Source organism: Schistocerca piceifrons, chromosome 1 (genome assembly GCF_021461385.2).
Source record: "Schistocerca piceifrons isolate TAMUIC-IGC-003096 chromosome 1, iqSchPice1.1, whole genome shotgun sequence".
NCBI lineage: Eukaryota > Metazoa > Arthropoda > Insecta > Orthoptera > Acrididae > Schistocerca > Schistocerca piceifrons.
The window spans coordinates 494,798,525-494,815,892 of record NC_060138.1 but is presented as its reverse complement, the minus strand read 5'-3'; the positions used below and the strand labels follow the sequence as shown (position 1 = coordinate 494,815,892).

Sequence of the window (17,368 nt, the reverse complement as noted above, 5' to 3'; positions counted from 1 at the left end):
GTCAACAGCTGTGTGGTTGTAACACCCTGGGAATACTTTTACGTATTTGTGTACAGAAAAAGACATGGTTATAATCAACAAAAATATATACATTAATGGAATACAGCTCACCTCTGCCACACAGTAGTTATACTGTAATCTCTAGTAATAGATAAAAAATGACAAAAGTCTTATATTCAGGAAAGTTAAATGTTTCATTAAACAAAACAATGAATATATATGAGGATTGGAACTTAAATAGTGGCAACTATTTATTCACAACCGATACAAAAGAGTCCTTCAAAGTAGTCACCAGTGTCGTGTAGAACCCAACCCGTTGCCAGTGATGTGGAAGGCGTAGTACTGTTAGCATTGCCTGTTCTGTTGATGGTGCGAATGGAGCGGTCTACTGCCTATCAAATCTCTGGAACAGTTTTGAAGCGAATGCCATGAAGTGGTGCCTTCATCTTCGGAACCAAATCAAAGTCACAAGGACTTAAGTCTGGGGAGGATGGTGGATGGTACAGTACATCCCAGTCCCATCGACTGAACAGAGCAGCCACAGCTTGCACTGTAAGTGCCTGCGTATTGTCATGCAAACTGATAGGTTGGTTGCTCAGAAAGTGTCGCCACTTCTTTTGCAAAACTGTTCACAGGAGATGCTCCAAAAACAAACAGTAATACTGTGCACTGACGGTCTGTCGTGGTGGAACGTAATACATTAGGATAACACCATCCCAGTCATCCACGAGAATCACCATAACTTTAGACTGCTCCATTCGCACCATCAACAGAACAGGCGCTGCTAATGGTACACTACACTTTCCACATCACTGGCAATGGGTTCTACACAACACTAGTGGCTACTTTGAAGGACAGTAACAGGTGCAAACATGTAAGTCTTTTGTATTGGTTGTGAATAAATAGTTGCCACTATTTAAGTTCCAACCCTCGTATAATGGTTGCTGAAACCAACCATAAAAAGGCTACTTGGCATAAAACTGAATAACAGGTTTTTCTTAAAACTGGCTGATACTCTGATGAAAGTTAAATTGAACATTGTTTCAGTTTACTTTGGAGAACTTAGACAAGTGAACAACCACCGACCATTTCATTTACCGCATGGCATTCATTGAGGGATTCAAGTATAAAGATCACATGTAGCTTTTGTTATGTGAGCCAGAACTACTACTTTCTGCTCTTACTTGACATATTCAATTCTGGAATATATGATATAATGCAACAGGTGTCACAATTTTTATCTCCAGGTCAATAACATAAATATATTGATATGAAACTAATCATCCCTGTATTGGCTTAGTGTCACAGAATTTACAATACATAACACACTAGTTACTGTAGTTTATCATTATTTCCAATACTTGCTTAAGATTTCCTGCAAATACACTTTATACAACTTTATTCATGTCAACTCTAGTGCTTCCCTTTTTGTTTTTATTTCACTTACATGAGGGCATATATGAGAGAAACATTACACTGTTAATGGCACTTGCTAGTACAAAAAATTATACAAACTGTTGCACGTAACTAACATTTGTTTTTTATATGCATACTTTTCACAATACTGGTAACAATACTGACAAAATTATTCCTAAATATGTTTTGCTATTGTGGATATTAGGCTCCAAAAAACTTTTGAAATCTAGGTAGACATTTAGAGTGAACAGTACAAGTAATAATATCAGTTACACAACAGTACCAGAAATAACAAAATCATTTTTCTCTGTTCATCTATTATTCAAAACGTAGACACATGTTAAACTGCAGTGCCGCACTGAAAAGGATTTTTGTTTGGAATGATTGTTGTGGTTAATTATTGCCACATTAAGGACCCTTCTCAGAATGATATTGAAGGAATTTGGGTGCTTTTTCCAAACCTCTTACCAAGAAGTTTTCCTACAATCACAGATTGCACAAGAATGCACTTGGAAAAAAACTCTAATTAGTATATGAAAATTTATATACTTGATCGAGTACAGGAGAAGAAAATACCAACTCAGGCTATACAGACAACACCTCCACACCACCTCTCCACACCTAGTAAGAGTCCAGCTGTATAACACACTTATAACAAATATTAATACGGTCTGGAATCACAGACAGTTGCATGAGCTTTCCAACATTGCTACAAAATCTGACAGTCAGTTCAATCGAAAAGCTCAGAATCATCCATCTCCTGCTAAGGTTTACATTCTTCATGATAGGGTTCTAAGGCCCTGAGATCTCTCCATGTTGGAGGTAAGGCATTATGCAGATGGTTTCCACATCGCTTGCACGGATCACTGAACAGTGTGCTGTAGCTATGAAACCAAGTCTGCAAAGAGAAACAGAAAAATGAAATTACACCTGACTTGAGTAAAGCAGCACTAGTAATGTAAGGTTCAGACTACAGGTATTATGAAAATAATACAGAGGGCCTAAGATTGAGGCAGTTATCTCAACCTAAACAATTAATATCATAAAAAAATCATAAAAATTTAAAAAGGTAATTCTAGAGGGTTTCCCAAAAAGAGTGATCTGATTTTAAATATAATTATTTATTAGGAAGAAGGGCTTAACACCAACAAATTGCATACTAAATTACTCAGAAAACAGAAGTTTATAAAAATCCATCATAAACGTCCTCCATTGGCTGCACGGACGATATCTAGCAGGTAGCCGAATTCATCCCAGACTGAGAATAAGGTGTCTTCTGTCAATGAAGCTACAGCAGCTGATATTCTGGTTTTTAGTTCATCAGTGTCACGAGGTAAGGGAGGAACATAAACACACTGTTTAACATACCCTTACAGGAAGAAATCACATGATGTAAAGTCAGGGGACCTAGGAGGCCAAGAATGTAAAGCCTGGTCTCGAAGTCCTGTATTCCCTCTCCAAAGTTGAGGCACGTTGGCATTGAGGGCACTGCGCACATTGTTGTGCCAGTGCAGTGGTGCTCCAGCTTGCTGACAGATGAAATTGTCAGAGTCAAGTTGTGGGAATAAGCAGTTCTGTAGCATTGCAAGATATGACTGTCCTCTTACGGTTTCTTCCTCAAAAAAGTAGGATCCATAAACCCTGCTTTGCAAAACAGCACAAAAAAACACTCACTTTTGGTGAGTCATGTTCGTGTTCAATTGTTTCATGAGGACTTTTGATGCCCCATGTACGCACATTACGATGGTGAACCTTACCGCTAATATGTAAATTTGCCTCATCACTGAATATCAACCGTAACATAAAAGTGTCATCTTCCATGTCCTCTAGAATAGCACTACTAAAGTCCACTCGCTTCACTTTGTCAGTATCTCGAAGAGCTTGTACCAGTTGTAATGAGTACGGTATGAGGGCTAAACGACACCGTAACACACGCCCCACTGTCATGCACAGCAACGCAAGTTCTCAGCTAACACAACGCGTAGACTTGTGGGGGCTCTGCTCAAATGCTCATTGGATTTGTTCCATTGTTTGTTCAGGAATACGTGGACAGCCAGGACTTTTGTCTTTACAGAGGCACCCTGTTTCTACAAACTGTTTATAGCACTGTCGAATATTCTTTGGTGATGGTGGTTTAGCACGAAATCAAATATGAAACGCCCACTGAACTGCGATCACTGATTGAGTACGACTAAATTCAATAACACAATATGCCCTCTGTTGCGCGGACGCCATATTGCACGAGACTGGCTGCACGTTCCAGGTCAGTGCACAAAGCGACATCTAGTGGATTTTTTATGACGCTCTAGACCATGCTGATTACATCTAGTGCTGTTTCAGTTACATAGTTACATTTGCCTCAATATTATTACAAGTTAAAATTGGGTCATTCTTTTTGGGACACCCTGTGTTTTGGTGGTCAGTTCTGTGGCTCCATGAAAAAAGAAATCCAGTCTTTATTATTACCTCTGATGATCCCTTGTCATATGTTTTAATGGTGTATATAAAAGTTTAAAACTGATAACAGTGTCTTTTCTTTGACACTCTACACAGCCAAGAATAGGCTGGTTACGTCATTTTCAAAACAGAAGGCTTGTTTTTGCTCTTCTCGTCTGGTGAAAAGATTTACAATTACATCCGTATTATGTTTGTACTCTTTCTGTGACTGCAAGAATATTTTTGGTTCTGACTTTTTTCCAACAATGCACAACCTGTTTCCATTAAAAACAAAGTTTTTGACTATGGGTGACATAACCAGTAAATTAAAATAAAAACATAAAGAATATGATAAGCCCATGGGGGAAGGAGGTGCTCACGTCTTGACCAAGGTACTACCTGTTCATTTTACAACTGCCTATGGCAGAATGCGGAACTAAGCTTTGTTTACATACTGATGGGACCAAAGGTGCCTGACAATACTCAACAATATACAAATGACACATTTGGCTCATTATACAGTCTCATTATTGTCATAGTGTGTTACTACCACTGTGCATTTTTAGCATCTGCTAAAATGGATTGTGATCACGCCAATATAAGTTATTGAAGAGTACGCTCAGAAGGAAAAGTCTTGATTAATAACGTAGTTCAGTTTTGTCAAGAAGAAAAGTGGAAAGGTTTCCTAATACTGTTAGAAAGAGCTCTGGATAGAGCAGCAGCCACAGTAGGAAAGAGTGTAAGGACAGTATGTAATGTTGTGAACGATGTTAAAAAAGCCAGACAGAGTGGCCAGAAAATTGTCACACCAGGGAAGAGGAGACTCAGGAAGAAAAAGAAGTGTCTCAAGGACTTTGACAAATGTTTATTAAAAAGAAAGTTCTTGAAATATTATGATGTTAAAAAAGAAATACCCACTCTTTGAAAGCTTTACAATCGGGTGAAGGATTATACAGACATTAATTTCACCGGGAAATGTGCCACTTCAAAGAAAATTTTGAAGGATATTATATTTTGTTCTTTTAAAAAAAGGTAAAAATAGACGATCATTTCTGGTTGAGAGGGAGCACACCGTAGCATGACATGCAGACTTCCTTAGAACTTTGAGAGAAAATGAGAAAGGTGCGGAGAAACCTGTCTTGTATACTGATGAAACATGGCTGCATACACATTATATTGTCAGTAAATGTTGGCAGCATAGTGTTGTACCAGGTGTGCAGAAAAATTAAAGTTCTGGACAAAGAGCAATAGTGGTTCATGCAGGAGGAGGAATGGTGTTTATTGAGGGTGCAGAGCTCATCTATGATTCGAGATCAACATCGGAAGATTATCTCAATGAAATGCAAAATGAAGATTATATAAAATGGTTGCAAGAGAACCTTACCAAATATTGTAGGTGGAAACATTGTGGTATTAGTTAATGCACCCCACCATTGTGTTCATGAAAATAAAGCGAATAACATATCTTCTCCTAAAGCAGATATACAATCATGGCTGACTATGCATTAAATTCCATTTGGGGTGGATTTGACATGCAACAAACTCTTGGAAGTTGTGAAATGTCACAGACCTGAGTCATAATACACAGTACATACAATAATAAAAGAATATGGGAAAAGACTTACAGTGTTGCAACTTCCACCCTACAACTGTGATCTGAACTTGTCGAACCTATCTGGTATTTAATGAAACAGAAAGTTTCATCGAACAATGTCAGCAGTATTACCCTTTCCCAACTTATACAAATGACTAGTGTTGCAATAGAGAGCATTACAAAAGATGATTGGAAGAATGTGTACAATAGATGAAGTTAAAACTAGTATGGATGAATACAGACACAGATAAGTACCACAAATGGACAAAGCTACTGAGTGACAGTGAAATTTTGTTGCATTGTTCTGAAGATATATTGGATGAGGTAGATTCAGACTTGACAGAAACATACACATATGAATTAAAGGTTGTTGAAAATACTGTATTAACATTTTTCACTAGGTCACATTTTCTGTTACTGTCTTTTTTCTCATTTGGAATCCTTGTATATGTGATTTCAATAATTTTTATTTATCCATCCTTATATTCAAATTCTTGAAAATGCTGATGCATTGATTAAAAAATAAAAGTAGAATGATCTGTTTCTATTATTAGGGGCAATGCAGTTGAAAATGCATTTTTCACTACAAGATTTAATAACATAGCGATCAAAGCCATTTCGATAAGAATTTGAAAATTAAAAAATAAAATGTTACAGCATCTGACAAAATTTGATTACAAAACCTCTTGCATAATAAGCTGGCTTCAGCTGACAGTATGTGCTCTGTATTTTAATAGTACAGATTCGCGCACAAAATTCTGAAACTTTTTTTTTCTTTTTTGTCCATTACTTGCAAATGAGGGACCACTAGGGTGAATCACTCCATGATAAGAAATCTGGGGCTTTGACCTACACCACTTTATATATGACTTCAAACATCCCTGTGGGGACCTCTCTTTGTTAGTTATTTAACCATACACCAAAATTTGTCTCATTTTCATTCCTTATGCTTTCCTGTAGAATAATGTATTAATAACAAATCCATTTTCATCTGCTGCATTCCCAACTCAAGTTATAAGATCCAAAAACAACAGTTTTATTTCAATTTTGCACAATTCTCGCTAGAAGAATGCGCTAATAATAAATGTATTACGCATTCAGCTCAGTTATTAGGTCGTAACACAACAGATATTTACTTATTTATTTATTTCCTCCCTATAGAAGAATATATTAAAAGCAAATGTACTGTTGCCTTCTAAACACATGCACAACTACACTGTTCAACTGTAAAACAACAATTTTATATTATTATTGTTCACTTCAATTGTTTTTCTGTACAAGAATGTGTTAACAGAATGTATATTTGTTTTATCTGCTGCAGGTATACCAAGTACAGTTCATGAACCATGTTACATTTTCATTGAGTGCAGTTATACTGTTTGTGCATCAACCAAAACAACCAACAGCAGGGCACATCAACAGTTCGCAGCAATCCAGCTAAAATAGCAATTGTAAACTGAACGGGTAATACAGGCGTATGAATATGTATAAAAATATCACATATAATAAAAACACAGGGGGGCTGCAACTGACCGCAATGATAAGTTTTGAATATGTTTTGTGAAACAAACATTTATATGATACTGCTGCTTTCTGCAACAAGTAATCTTTCACAGCTGGAAATGTCACGTCCATTATAATATTCTGGGCTATTATGCTATGGTTGAATGAATTTCTTGGAGAAAGCCAACATTTTGTCCCCATCTGCGGAGCACATCTCTGGAGAGCGCTCTTTCGTAGGGGTAAGGCTTCAGGTTTTCAGAACTCGAGTTCCATTGACTGTTGTCAGTTGTCCATTATTGCAGTTGCCTCACAGAGTATTACTGCTACACATCATCTTCAGCAACAGACTCAAGATACCATTCAGTTTCAAATCCTCCTGCTTTCAGTTAAAATTATTGGTGTGTTTCCCTATACAGTCTTCTGTAAAACTCGGTCGTGGCAGCCAAGGCATGGGAGTTATCAAATCAAACCTGATGCACTTCTGGCTGCACAGCATGTTCTGCAACAGCTGATACATCTGTTTCTCCCCCCCCCCCCCCCCCACACACACACACACACACACAGCCACAGTTGACTGTATATTGTTCCATTCACAAACATGTCTCCAAAACTACCTGTTAAATTCCAGCCCCCCCCCCTTCCCCCCCTCAGCAGTCAGCAAGCTCCCTTGCCCAACCTTTGGTGCTCCTGTACCTTCCAGGTTGGTTTGTAGACTATAGCAATATTCTGTTTCTTCAAGGTATTCCGTTTGTGGTCTACGGCATCTTTAGTGAATTGTAGGAAAACTTTTGATTTCAAGGATAGCTGTATATCACTCTGATCTTTGCCTGTCAGTCTTAACACTCTATTATAACAGAAGAATACCTATTTTTCAGCACTGCATTGGTGAGATGTTTCAGTTCTGTGACAACTGGAATATCACCATGGGACAGCAGCAGACGATAGCAACCTGTAACTGCTAACTGCAGTTAAGTTTTGAAAATATGTACAATCACATCTCTGTGTGGGAGCAGGCAGGAAACTAGTTTACCACAGTCAGTAGTGAGCCAGGGAGTCAATCAGGCATTCATAGAATGCTACGATCCCCCTTGAAGATGTCCTTTAATGATGAGGACAGAACATTGGGTTCCTCCCAGAAATTCATTGATCTGTGCAAGATAGCCCAGAGTAGTATAATAAATGTGATTGTTGTTTCCACATAACAATGGTTAGCAATGAGCACTGTGTCAAGGAAATTAACCAAACTTAAATTAAGTATAAAAGTAATATAAAAAGAACACATGATTAGAAGAACAGTTGCGTAATCTTCAAAATAGAAGTTACTGAATGCTGAAAAAGGGATTCCATGCCTATTTTAAAATTATCTGATTTAAAGTTCAGGACCCTCTACTCTTACACAATCACCACTCTTAAAATGTGTACATATTTCATGTGTAAAATCAACAGTGTCACTGCCATTCTTATGATTAAAGTGTCACTGCCATTCTTATGATTAAAGTGTCACTGCCATTCTTATGATTAAAGTGTCACTGCCATTCTTATGATTAAAGTGTCACTGCCATTCTTATGACTAAAGTGTCACTGCCATTCTTATGACTAAACCAAAGTAAACCTTTTACTTATCTACAATACAGCACAACTTACCATGAAAGAACGGACTGAAATTTCAAGCAAATTAGGTGAATGGAAATGAAGCATAGCAGCATGGGCATTTTCAGTCACTTTTTGGAATACTTTGTATCGGGACTCTGTCCACAAATCCAATGTTTCTGTATACCCTTTAACAACAACCCATTCAATCATTAGACCTTTGAAAGCCACCAGAGCTTTCATTATTCTCCCTAAAGTAACCTGTGAATATTGACAAGACATTAGTGAACAAAATTCAACTACATCACAATAATTCCTCAAATACAAGATATTTTCAGATGTAACTGTTGTTCAAGAGAAAATTGTTTCAGTCACATTAAAAACTTTATGCTGGATCTTAGATCAATCCCACAGACAGCCTTTTCCTATAGATCCATCTGAGCCAACTTCACAGTCTAACTCACAGTTTCTGTCTGCTTGAACATCCCTCTTATTTCTTCAACCTCTATAGAGACTCTGCTGTATCTGCTGCTGGTCTACCATTTTGACAAAGGATAAGGGATTCAGTGGCTCAGTAGTCAGACAAAAGTTGAGTACAGAGTAAAACTCTCACTCTGCAGTGAGGGTGAGAACAGAAATGAACCTTTGCGATAAATTAAAACTATGTGCCTCAGCAATAGTTCGGAAAAGCAGCAGGAAAGCTCCAATTCAGTGTTATCAGGTGGCTGAAGAATCAAGGAAGACTATAGTTTAATTTCTCACTAACATTAATGTATTAAAATGGAGTACAAGCTTAAATGAACAAGAATTGGGCAAGTAGTAACTTGCAGACTTCTTGAAGCAACAATCTTAGAATTTAATTTGAGTAAGTATACTGCAGACGATCTACATCAGTATAATCATGGCATGATTCGAACCGTGATTCCCTGAGTACAATGCTGACTCTACAGTGCCACTTCACACACTAACACAGAGTTAAGTAGATAAAGCACTGTCCACAAATGATTAAAGTAGCGCCAAACAAGTTCACCTGAATGTGGTCTCCCACATTATCAGATTATGTTCTGTTAACTTTTCTTTAATTAGAGCACACTATATGACTGTCTCCAAAGCAGCTGTTTATTACTGTTATTTGTGAGACACCAGATACAGCCAATATCACAGGAAAAGACTTGGAACAACAGGACAATTCCATGCTCTACTTTTACTTTGAACAAGCTCAGTCTTGTTTTGGTCAGTATAATTGTGATTTTTTTAGTCTCATAAAATACAGAATCCAAATCTTTTGATTCAGGTACACAAGACATCTGCAAAAAGAACTGGTGGTGAATTTATATTTATGGTAAGCCATTTATGTAGAAAAGGAACTGGAACAGCTCTAAAATGGAGTTTTGTGATAATGTGCTCCATTTTGAATAACAATTCACTGCATTTGAAATGACAGTTACCCTTTGTTTTCAGTTCTGCAGGTATGATGCAATCCATTGCAGGGCATTTGGCTTAATCTCATATTTATCTAATTTGTAGATAAGCAAGCCATGTTTTACGAAGTCAGAGGCTTTTGTAAGAGCCTCTGATCCAAGGCTTTTGTTTGTTTTATATTACTTATAATATTTGCTAAAATAAAATTTTGACCCCAAGTTGCAGCTAATTTCTCCAACACCTACAACAGGATTGAAAGAATTGAAATTGGATGGCAGTTCTCAATGTCTTCTCTCAACCCTTTCTTGAACAGAGTTCTGACTACTGCATACTTCAGTACATCCAGTAAGGAGCACAGTTCTAACAATTAGTTTATTATTTGAGTTAGAGAAGGTATACATCACTTATATTATGTGATACACTGCTTTAATTACTTTAGTGGATATGTGGTCCCACCCAGCAGAGTTTTTGTTTTTTAATCATAGTATAACATTTTCCACATTATTTATCGATCTTTTTTTTAAATCTGTTACTCAGCTACTTGATGAAGTCCAAAGGGATTTGCTTTACTCTGATACTTTGCTACATCAATGTCTGCCTTTGCTACATTTAAAACAGAATGATATTTGAGACGAGTTTACAATAAGGTTGTCATCAAGTTTAATCCTAACTATTTCCCAGCTAATAACTCTAACGCCTGAACAACACTTGTCTTTGTTTTCCTTTTTACGCTTTAAAATGAACTTATTGTGTGCCATTTGTTTGGCTGTCTTCGCAACTTCTTAAAATACAGCTTTATGACAGCTAACACACTCAATAAAATGCTTCTGTCTGTTATGTTTTAGTTCTCTGTGTAGTTGCCTTTTACTGGCACTATAAATTTTTGTCCTTTGAGTTCCCTATTTAAGTATACTAGTCATTTGTTACATATGGTTCTAAGTGGATATATTTCATTGAACTTTCAAGAAAGCTATTTAAAAAATTCTCAAAGTTACTACTACAGCTGCCCAAAGGGCAATCAATCTCTCTCAATTTATTACTAAAATAGTTAAACTTCTGTGATTGAAGTTCTTTCCCACATGGCTTTTCTTACATGAAATTTTTTGATAGTTCTATGAACCATGCAGACTAATCAGATATTCCTAAATCTAAGGAAAATTTATAAACATCTTCAAAAAGGCAATTAGTTAAAATATCATCAATACAAGCTGCTGACTGTGCATTTACTCTAGTGGTTTGAGGGTAGCTTACTTTGAAGCCAAAGTGTTTATTATGTCAATGAATTTTGATGTATCATTTCTTTCAATTACAGTATTAATGCTCTGTAAGTAGAAACTACTATGGCATTTAGGTACCTTAACTTGATACACCAACTCTGAAATATATAATGTTCATTCAAATAATTAAAATCTTTTTTTATTTCACATTTTTATATCCGAACACCTAATTTCATCTACAAAACCTTTCGGCCAGTTTGAAATTTCCAAATTTATTTACAACAAGCTGTTATCAGCCACGTGTTGCTTTGGCTCAATCTGGTAAAAAAAAAAAAAAAAAAGAGAGAGAGAGAGAGAGAAGAGAGAGAAGAGAGAGAAGAGAGAGACCGGGGGGGGGGGGAGTGCGCACGTTTCTAATATGTATGGAACTGAAATCAATCAATGGAAAATCCAGGATGGAAAGTAACAATATTATGAAAGGATAGCTGCTACTCACCATACCCACAGTGGAGATGCTGAGTTGCAGATAGGCATAGCAAAAAGACTTCCACAAAATGAGCATTTGGCCCACAAGGCCTTTGTCGAAAACACACACACACACACACACACACACACACACACACACACAAATGCAACTCTCGCACACATGACCCCAGTCTCTGGCAGCACATGATGGGAGAGGCAACCAGGTGGGAATTGGGTATACAACCTATTCCTCCATCCAGTATCTGTCCATATCAGCTAAGAACATTTGAAGATACAGAATTCCAAACAAACAAACATTTACATTTTGATTTGCACAGAATATTTCAATACTGTCATATGTAAGCTGAATTTCACTGCAACAAATAACTTTGATATTTATACATTCAGAAATAATAATTTACAATTTGTCAATTTTATAACTTCTGTTTTGAAAGTCGGCTTCTAGACATTAATTTTATGGTAGCACAATGTAGGGAAATCCTTTCATATTTATGGTTTCAAGCACATTTTTATAAGGGAATATATTGGTCTTACTGTTTTTGTTACATTTAATTCTGTCCTGACTCACCTTTGCCTTATGATAGGATCCGCAAAAAAAATTACATAACAGTAAGGAACGAAAAGAATGGTTCACTGTCCCAGTGAAATTATTAGACACTAGACAAGGGTGTGACATGAAAATTGGTCATACTCTTTCTTTCAAATTTGCTGATGAAAGAATAGCAATAACAGAAATGATATTATGTGCTTGGTCAAACTAAAGCATTTTTGCTGACCTTGCAAAGCATTAATTTATTTACTCTAATCAGGAGACATACAAAATTCTGTATCACATAACTGAACAATATTATGAGTGGCCACTGAAACAACAATTTAATAATGTAATGTAATCATATAGTTAAAAAATCTACTCACTAAGCAACAGCAGGAGAAAACATACAGCGATTAAGTAAATGTGAAAAAAATTTCGGAGCCAATGGCTCCTTTTTCTGGCAGAAGAATTTACATAGTGAACTTAAATGATCTTTGCCCATTTCTCAGCAGCAACTGTACAGCCTTCAGTTTTCATCACTTCTGAGTGACTCAGGGCAGCATGGACACTAGCACAGGTGATCCATTGTATATTCTCCTCACCATCACCTGATCTTAGCCTATTCAGCCGACTTCAGGTGAGCCAGTCTAACATAGCTTCAGGTGGTAGACACTCAGTAGGCTTCATCCGCATTTGAAGTTGGTCACTGCTAGCTGCCCACAGCTCTTCTCTGTCACTGCATAACACACGTCAGTGCTGACAATGAACTGCGAACACTGCTTCTGGATTTCAACCTAGATCTTGATGGTTGATGACCATGGAGAGTTAATTTAGCTTAACCTTTCTCTTTTCAATGTGTGCAGCTACTTTCTGGTGTATGTCAGGTGGTGCAATACCTGCCAAGCAATATACCTTGTCTGAAGGTGTTGGTTTCAGACAGCCAGTGGTCAGTCAAGCGGTTTCATTCAGTATGATGTCCACTTGCTTCACATGGACGGAGCTGTACCACACAGGAAATGCATACTCCTCTGCAGAGAAACAGAGTGATAAGGCAGAGGTTCTGATGACTTGAGGATAGGCTCCCCAGTTACTGTCAGTGTGTTACCAAGTGATGTTTTGGATAGAAACTTTTAGCTTGGTGTTGAGATGATGTTTGTGGTGTGTTAGACACACATCTAAAGTAACACCAAGGTATTTAGTAAGTCAGGGTTTCAACTCTGTGCCCTCCCAATTAACTTTTAGTTTACCATTTGTCTGTTTTGGAGGTGGAAGGCACACGCCTGTGTTTTCTGAAGATTAGGGTGATTCTTACCATAATACTCTGTGAAAGTTCTAGGTGCTGTCATAAGAACTTTTTCAACCTCCTCAAACATCTATGCTTGGGTTGGTAAAGCACGATTGTCTGCACATATGAAGGTTTTGCACATGATAGGGCTTGGTTTGTCATTGGTGTAGGCCTATATACTGAAGATTACAAGGAATAAAACACTTCCTCAGAGCAAGCAATTCTTTCAGTTTCTCCTGTAGCTTCACCTTCCTTGAAACTCAACTTTTAACTGCCAATAAAGTGCCAATTATTTCCATGAATCCATAATTATATGTCATGCTGTAGATCTTGTGGAGCATTACATGGTGTTAAACAGTATCAAAGGCTGAAGATATATCAATAAAAACAATTCCAGTGATGTCACCTCTTTCAATCCCACCCTCTTTGTATTGAATTAAACTGGCTACTTGTGCTGTGCAATTCCTCTGAAGTCTGAGGCCAGCCTGCTCAGTTATTAATAGAGCATCAATCATAGTGGTCAAACAGTTCAAAAGAAGCCTTTCAAATACCTTATGAAGATGAGTTAGAAGTGAAATAGATCAATAAATTTTGAGGTTGGACGGTTCTTTCCCAGGTTTCAGGATGGCAACTACTTTGATTTTTCTCCATACTTTAGGGATCTCTTTCTGTTGCACTAGTCGTTAAAGAATTTGACAAGCTATTTCACGGTCAATTGCCCAAATCGTTTTATTTGTTCAACCTGTACATCATCCATGCCACCTGTTTTATGGTTCTCGCATTATTGAACAGCTACTTGAAAGTTTGCGAGAGTTCATTAGTTTCCAGCTTAGCTTGTCTCTGTATATTACATCCAACACTTCGTTTTCCCATTTTTCCACTCATCAGAAACTGATGAATAACCTGATTTGGAGATACATTTGTAAGAGTTACCGTCTGAGTAGGATCATTATTCAACTGATGTAGTAGTCTTTGACTGCTTTTTGTCTTTTTACTGGCAGAATTGAAGCTGTGAGGGTGGGTCGTGAGTCGTGCTTGGGTAGCTCAGTTGGTAGAGCACTTGCCCATGGAAGAAAGGTCCCGAGTTCGAGTTTCGGTCCGGCACACAGTTTTAATCTGCCAGGAAGTTCCATATCAGTGCACACTCCGCTGCAGAGCGAAAATCTCATTCTGCTTTTTGTCACATCTAGACTTTCCAATATTTCTTAGTTTATTGTGTTTTCTTCGTTTCTGTCAGATAGTTGGCAAGTTTCAAGTCGGCATCCATAGTTTGCTCACTGAATAGATTTTCATCAAAATGTTTCACATATTCCCACAAGATTTTGGTATTCTCTCTTTTAAAACTGTGAATATACTGGGTGCAGTAGCCACGAGGAACTGATTTGCTACATGATTGCTGCACAGCAACCACCATCATTGAATGATCCAGGTAGTGGATTTATCTTGGATATAAGACTATCTAGCATCTCAGTAAACTTGCTCCAATTTCCTTTCTTGAAGCTATGGCATCTTCTGAATGATACTGTTTTAGGTCGTACCATGGAAAACGTTTGACTATCCTAAGCATTTAGTATTGGAATGCTGATGTCTTTAACACACTGTGACAATACTGCCTTGCTGACAAATAACAGATCAGTGTTGTAGCCCTGTTTCCAGCGTTCACTATTAAAAGACGATGATAATTTGCTTCATGTATTAACTGCAAATCAATAGAATCAGTCCATTCTATCACTGCTTCACCATTTTCTTTGCCATCTTCATAACCCAAAACACTACTGTGACTACTGATGTCCCCTACAATACATTGAGTGCTTTGGTTACATAAATTGTTTAGTTCATAAGAGAAACATGGCAGCATAGTACATTGGGTTGGTGTACAGGAAAATGTGTAGATTACATGATCAGTGGAATTACAGTGGATGTACATTTTGTTTTATTTGCAAAGCAGAATTTCAGGGAAACATTATAGATTGTGTTCTTCAAATTACCTGCATAACGGCATTGGAACCAAATGGTCTTGAAACAGTCAAGTTCATATCAGCAAATTGTCTGTCAATACCAGCTATCAGCGTGTCTACTGCCCTGTAAAATAAAAAAGGATGTTTATCTACCCATATCTCACAAAATCTTGTATGAGTGATAGCTGTAGTCATATGTACACATCTTGAATAATAACCATTTTGCTGCTCTTGTAAATATTTTATTTAACATTTGGTTTTGTTGCTTTGAAGCCACATCATCAGGTAAGATCTTTTAAATTAGAAAAAGTGTTTGCTACAATTGTGATCTATTACAGTTACAATCAACAGTGAGAACCAGAACAAATTATTTAAATATCAGATCATCACATTAAACCTGCGACATGGATGGGACCAAATATTTCTTGTCTGTGAATAAATTAAGCAATTAGCGGTTCATCAGGTAAGTAGAAAGCATGGGCCCATGATTTTCTAGGCACCTTGAGGAATCGTGGACTCATGCTTTCTGCTTAGCTGATGAATCGCTAATTGTTTCATTTATTCAGGTTATGTTTCGTCCCATCCATATTGCAACTTTTAAATCGCGATTTAACATGTAAGTAATTTGCTCTGGTTTCCACTATTGATTGTAACTATAATAGTTACCTTACAAGATTTGCCAGAAGTGAAATTCACATCAGGAAATATTAATACTTTGACCCTGCTTGAATCAGTGACCTGTCCATCCACCACTAAAGTACATCAGTGTTCATTCATGTAAGTTCAGTGACGTGTCAGAGTACTCCACTGATTCATTACTTCAGCTGTTATCTACAACATATTGTGGTTTCTGGTTTTTTTGTCTATTTCCCTGTCGGTTTTTTCATCCTAAAGCCCATTTGTAGTGTCGCAGGTGGTTATATCCATAGTTTTCTTTTGGAACCCAACTTATTAATAAGCACTATATCATTCAACAAAAACTGAATTTATCTTCATACAAGTATCTGCTGTAATGTTGGCAAGTTTCGTCTGAACCAAAAGCGCTACATGCTGATCTTAGAAGGTTCAGAAATAGGAGGAAAAAATTTAGGCGTTAATACCAAGTGTAAAATTTAGTACATCACTAATACAAATGAGTCTTCATGGGTGTTACTGCTACGTTACCACTTTCCTGCAGATTGTGTAAATCAGTTTCTGTTGCTGAACATGCAGCTCTATATACAATAAAATTCACGATATAATCAGTCTGGCTACCAACAACCCTTAGTTTATAAATCAAAATGGCTTTATTTCTTTGGAAACAACTGCACCAAAGATAAACATCGTTAAAACCAATAGGCTTTCATCAGTAAAGATATTTGTTATGGATGAAATTGTGTAAGTTCAAACTTCATTCAATAATGGCAGAGTTATCATCAATTCATTCAATAATGGCACAGTTGTCATCAATGAAATGAAATATTCTCAAAAATGACACAAAGCTATCTCATGGCTTGATCCTGACAAAACTGTAATGTACTAAACTCCATATCTAAACCAATAATTGCTAATTTTCAACTCATTCTCTCAAGATGTGAGAAGACAAATTACAATGAAGTAATTAAATTTCTCAAACACTGTATTTTTCCCCTTGTACAATTGAGAATGCATGAGTTCTCATGAATTAAACATTTGTTTCAATGCTACTTCTAAACTTTTGAGGTTGTGAAGACCTATTTAGTACAATGCCTGTAGAAACAACAGATTCGTGTGAGATACAGGCTAATCTCCATGGCTGGTAACCATTACTTTAGGAAGTAGATGAAGATGTAGATTCGCAGAAGAGGGATTGTGGCATTTTCTTCAAAAACTGAAAACTACTCCACCTACCAAAAATAGAAATCAGTGAGAATCATCCTCTGATGGCGATGCTGACTCGTGATTATTTGT

General features: G+C 37.1%; 1 protein-coding gene across 1 annotated transcript in view; it reads right to left on the bottom strand.

The window, feature by feature from the left end:
- Positions 1 to 434: 434 nt before the first annotated feature.
- LOC124783185 (mediator of RNA polymerase II transcription subunit 27) overlaps positions 435 to 17,368 on the bottom strand; it is a 56,927-nt gene continuing 39,993 nt past the window's right edge. The window contains exons 4-6 of the mRNA XM_047254002.1: positions 15,470 to 15,563; positions 8,594 to 8,800; positions 435 to 2,314 (exon numbers count right to left, since the gene is read on the bottom strand). Of these exons, the coding sequence (XP_047109958.1) occupies positions 2,180 to 2,314; positions 8,594 to 8,800; positions 15,470 to 15,563 (436 nt within the window). The 3' untranslated portion in view covers positions 435 to 2,179. The remainder of the gene's footprint in view (positions 2,315 to 8,593; positions 8,801 to 15,469; positions 15,564 to 17,368) is intronic.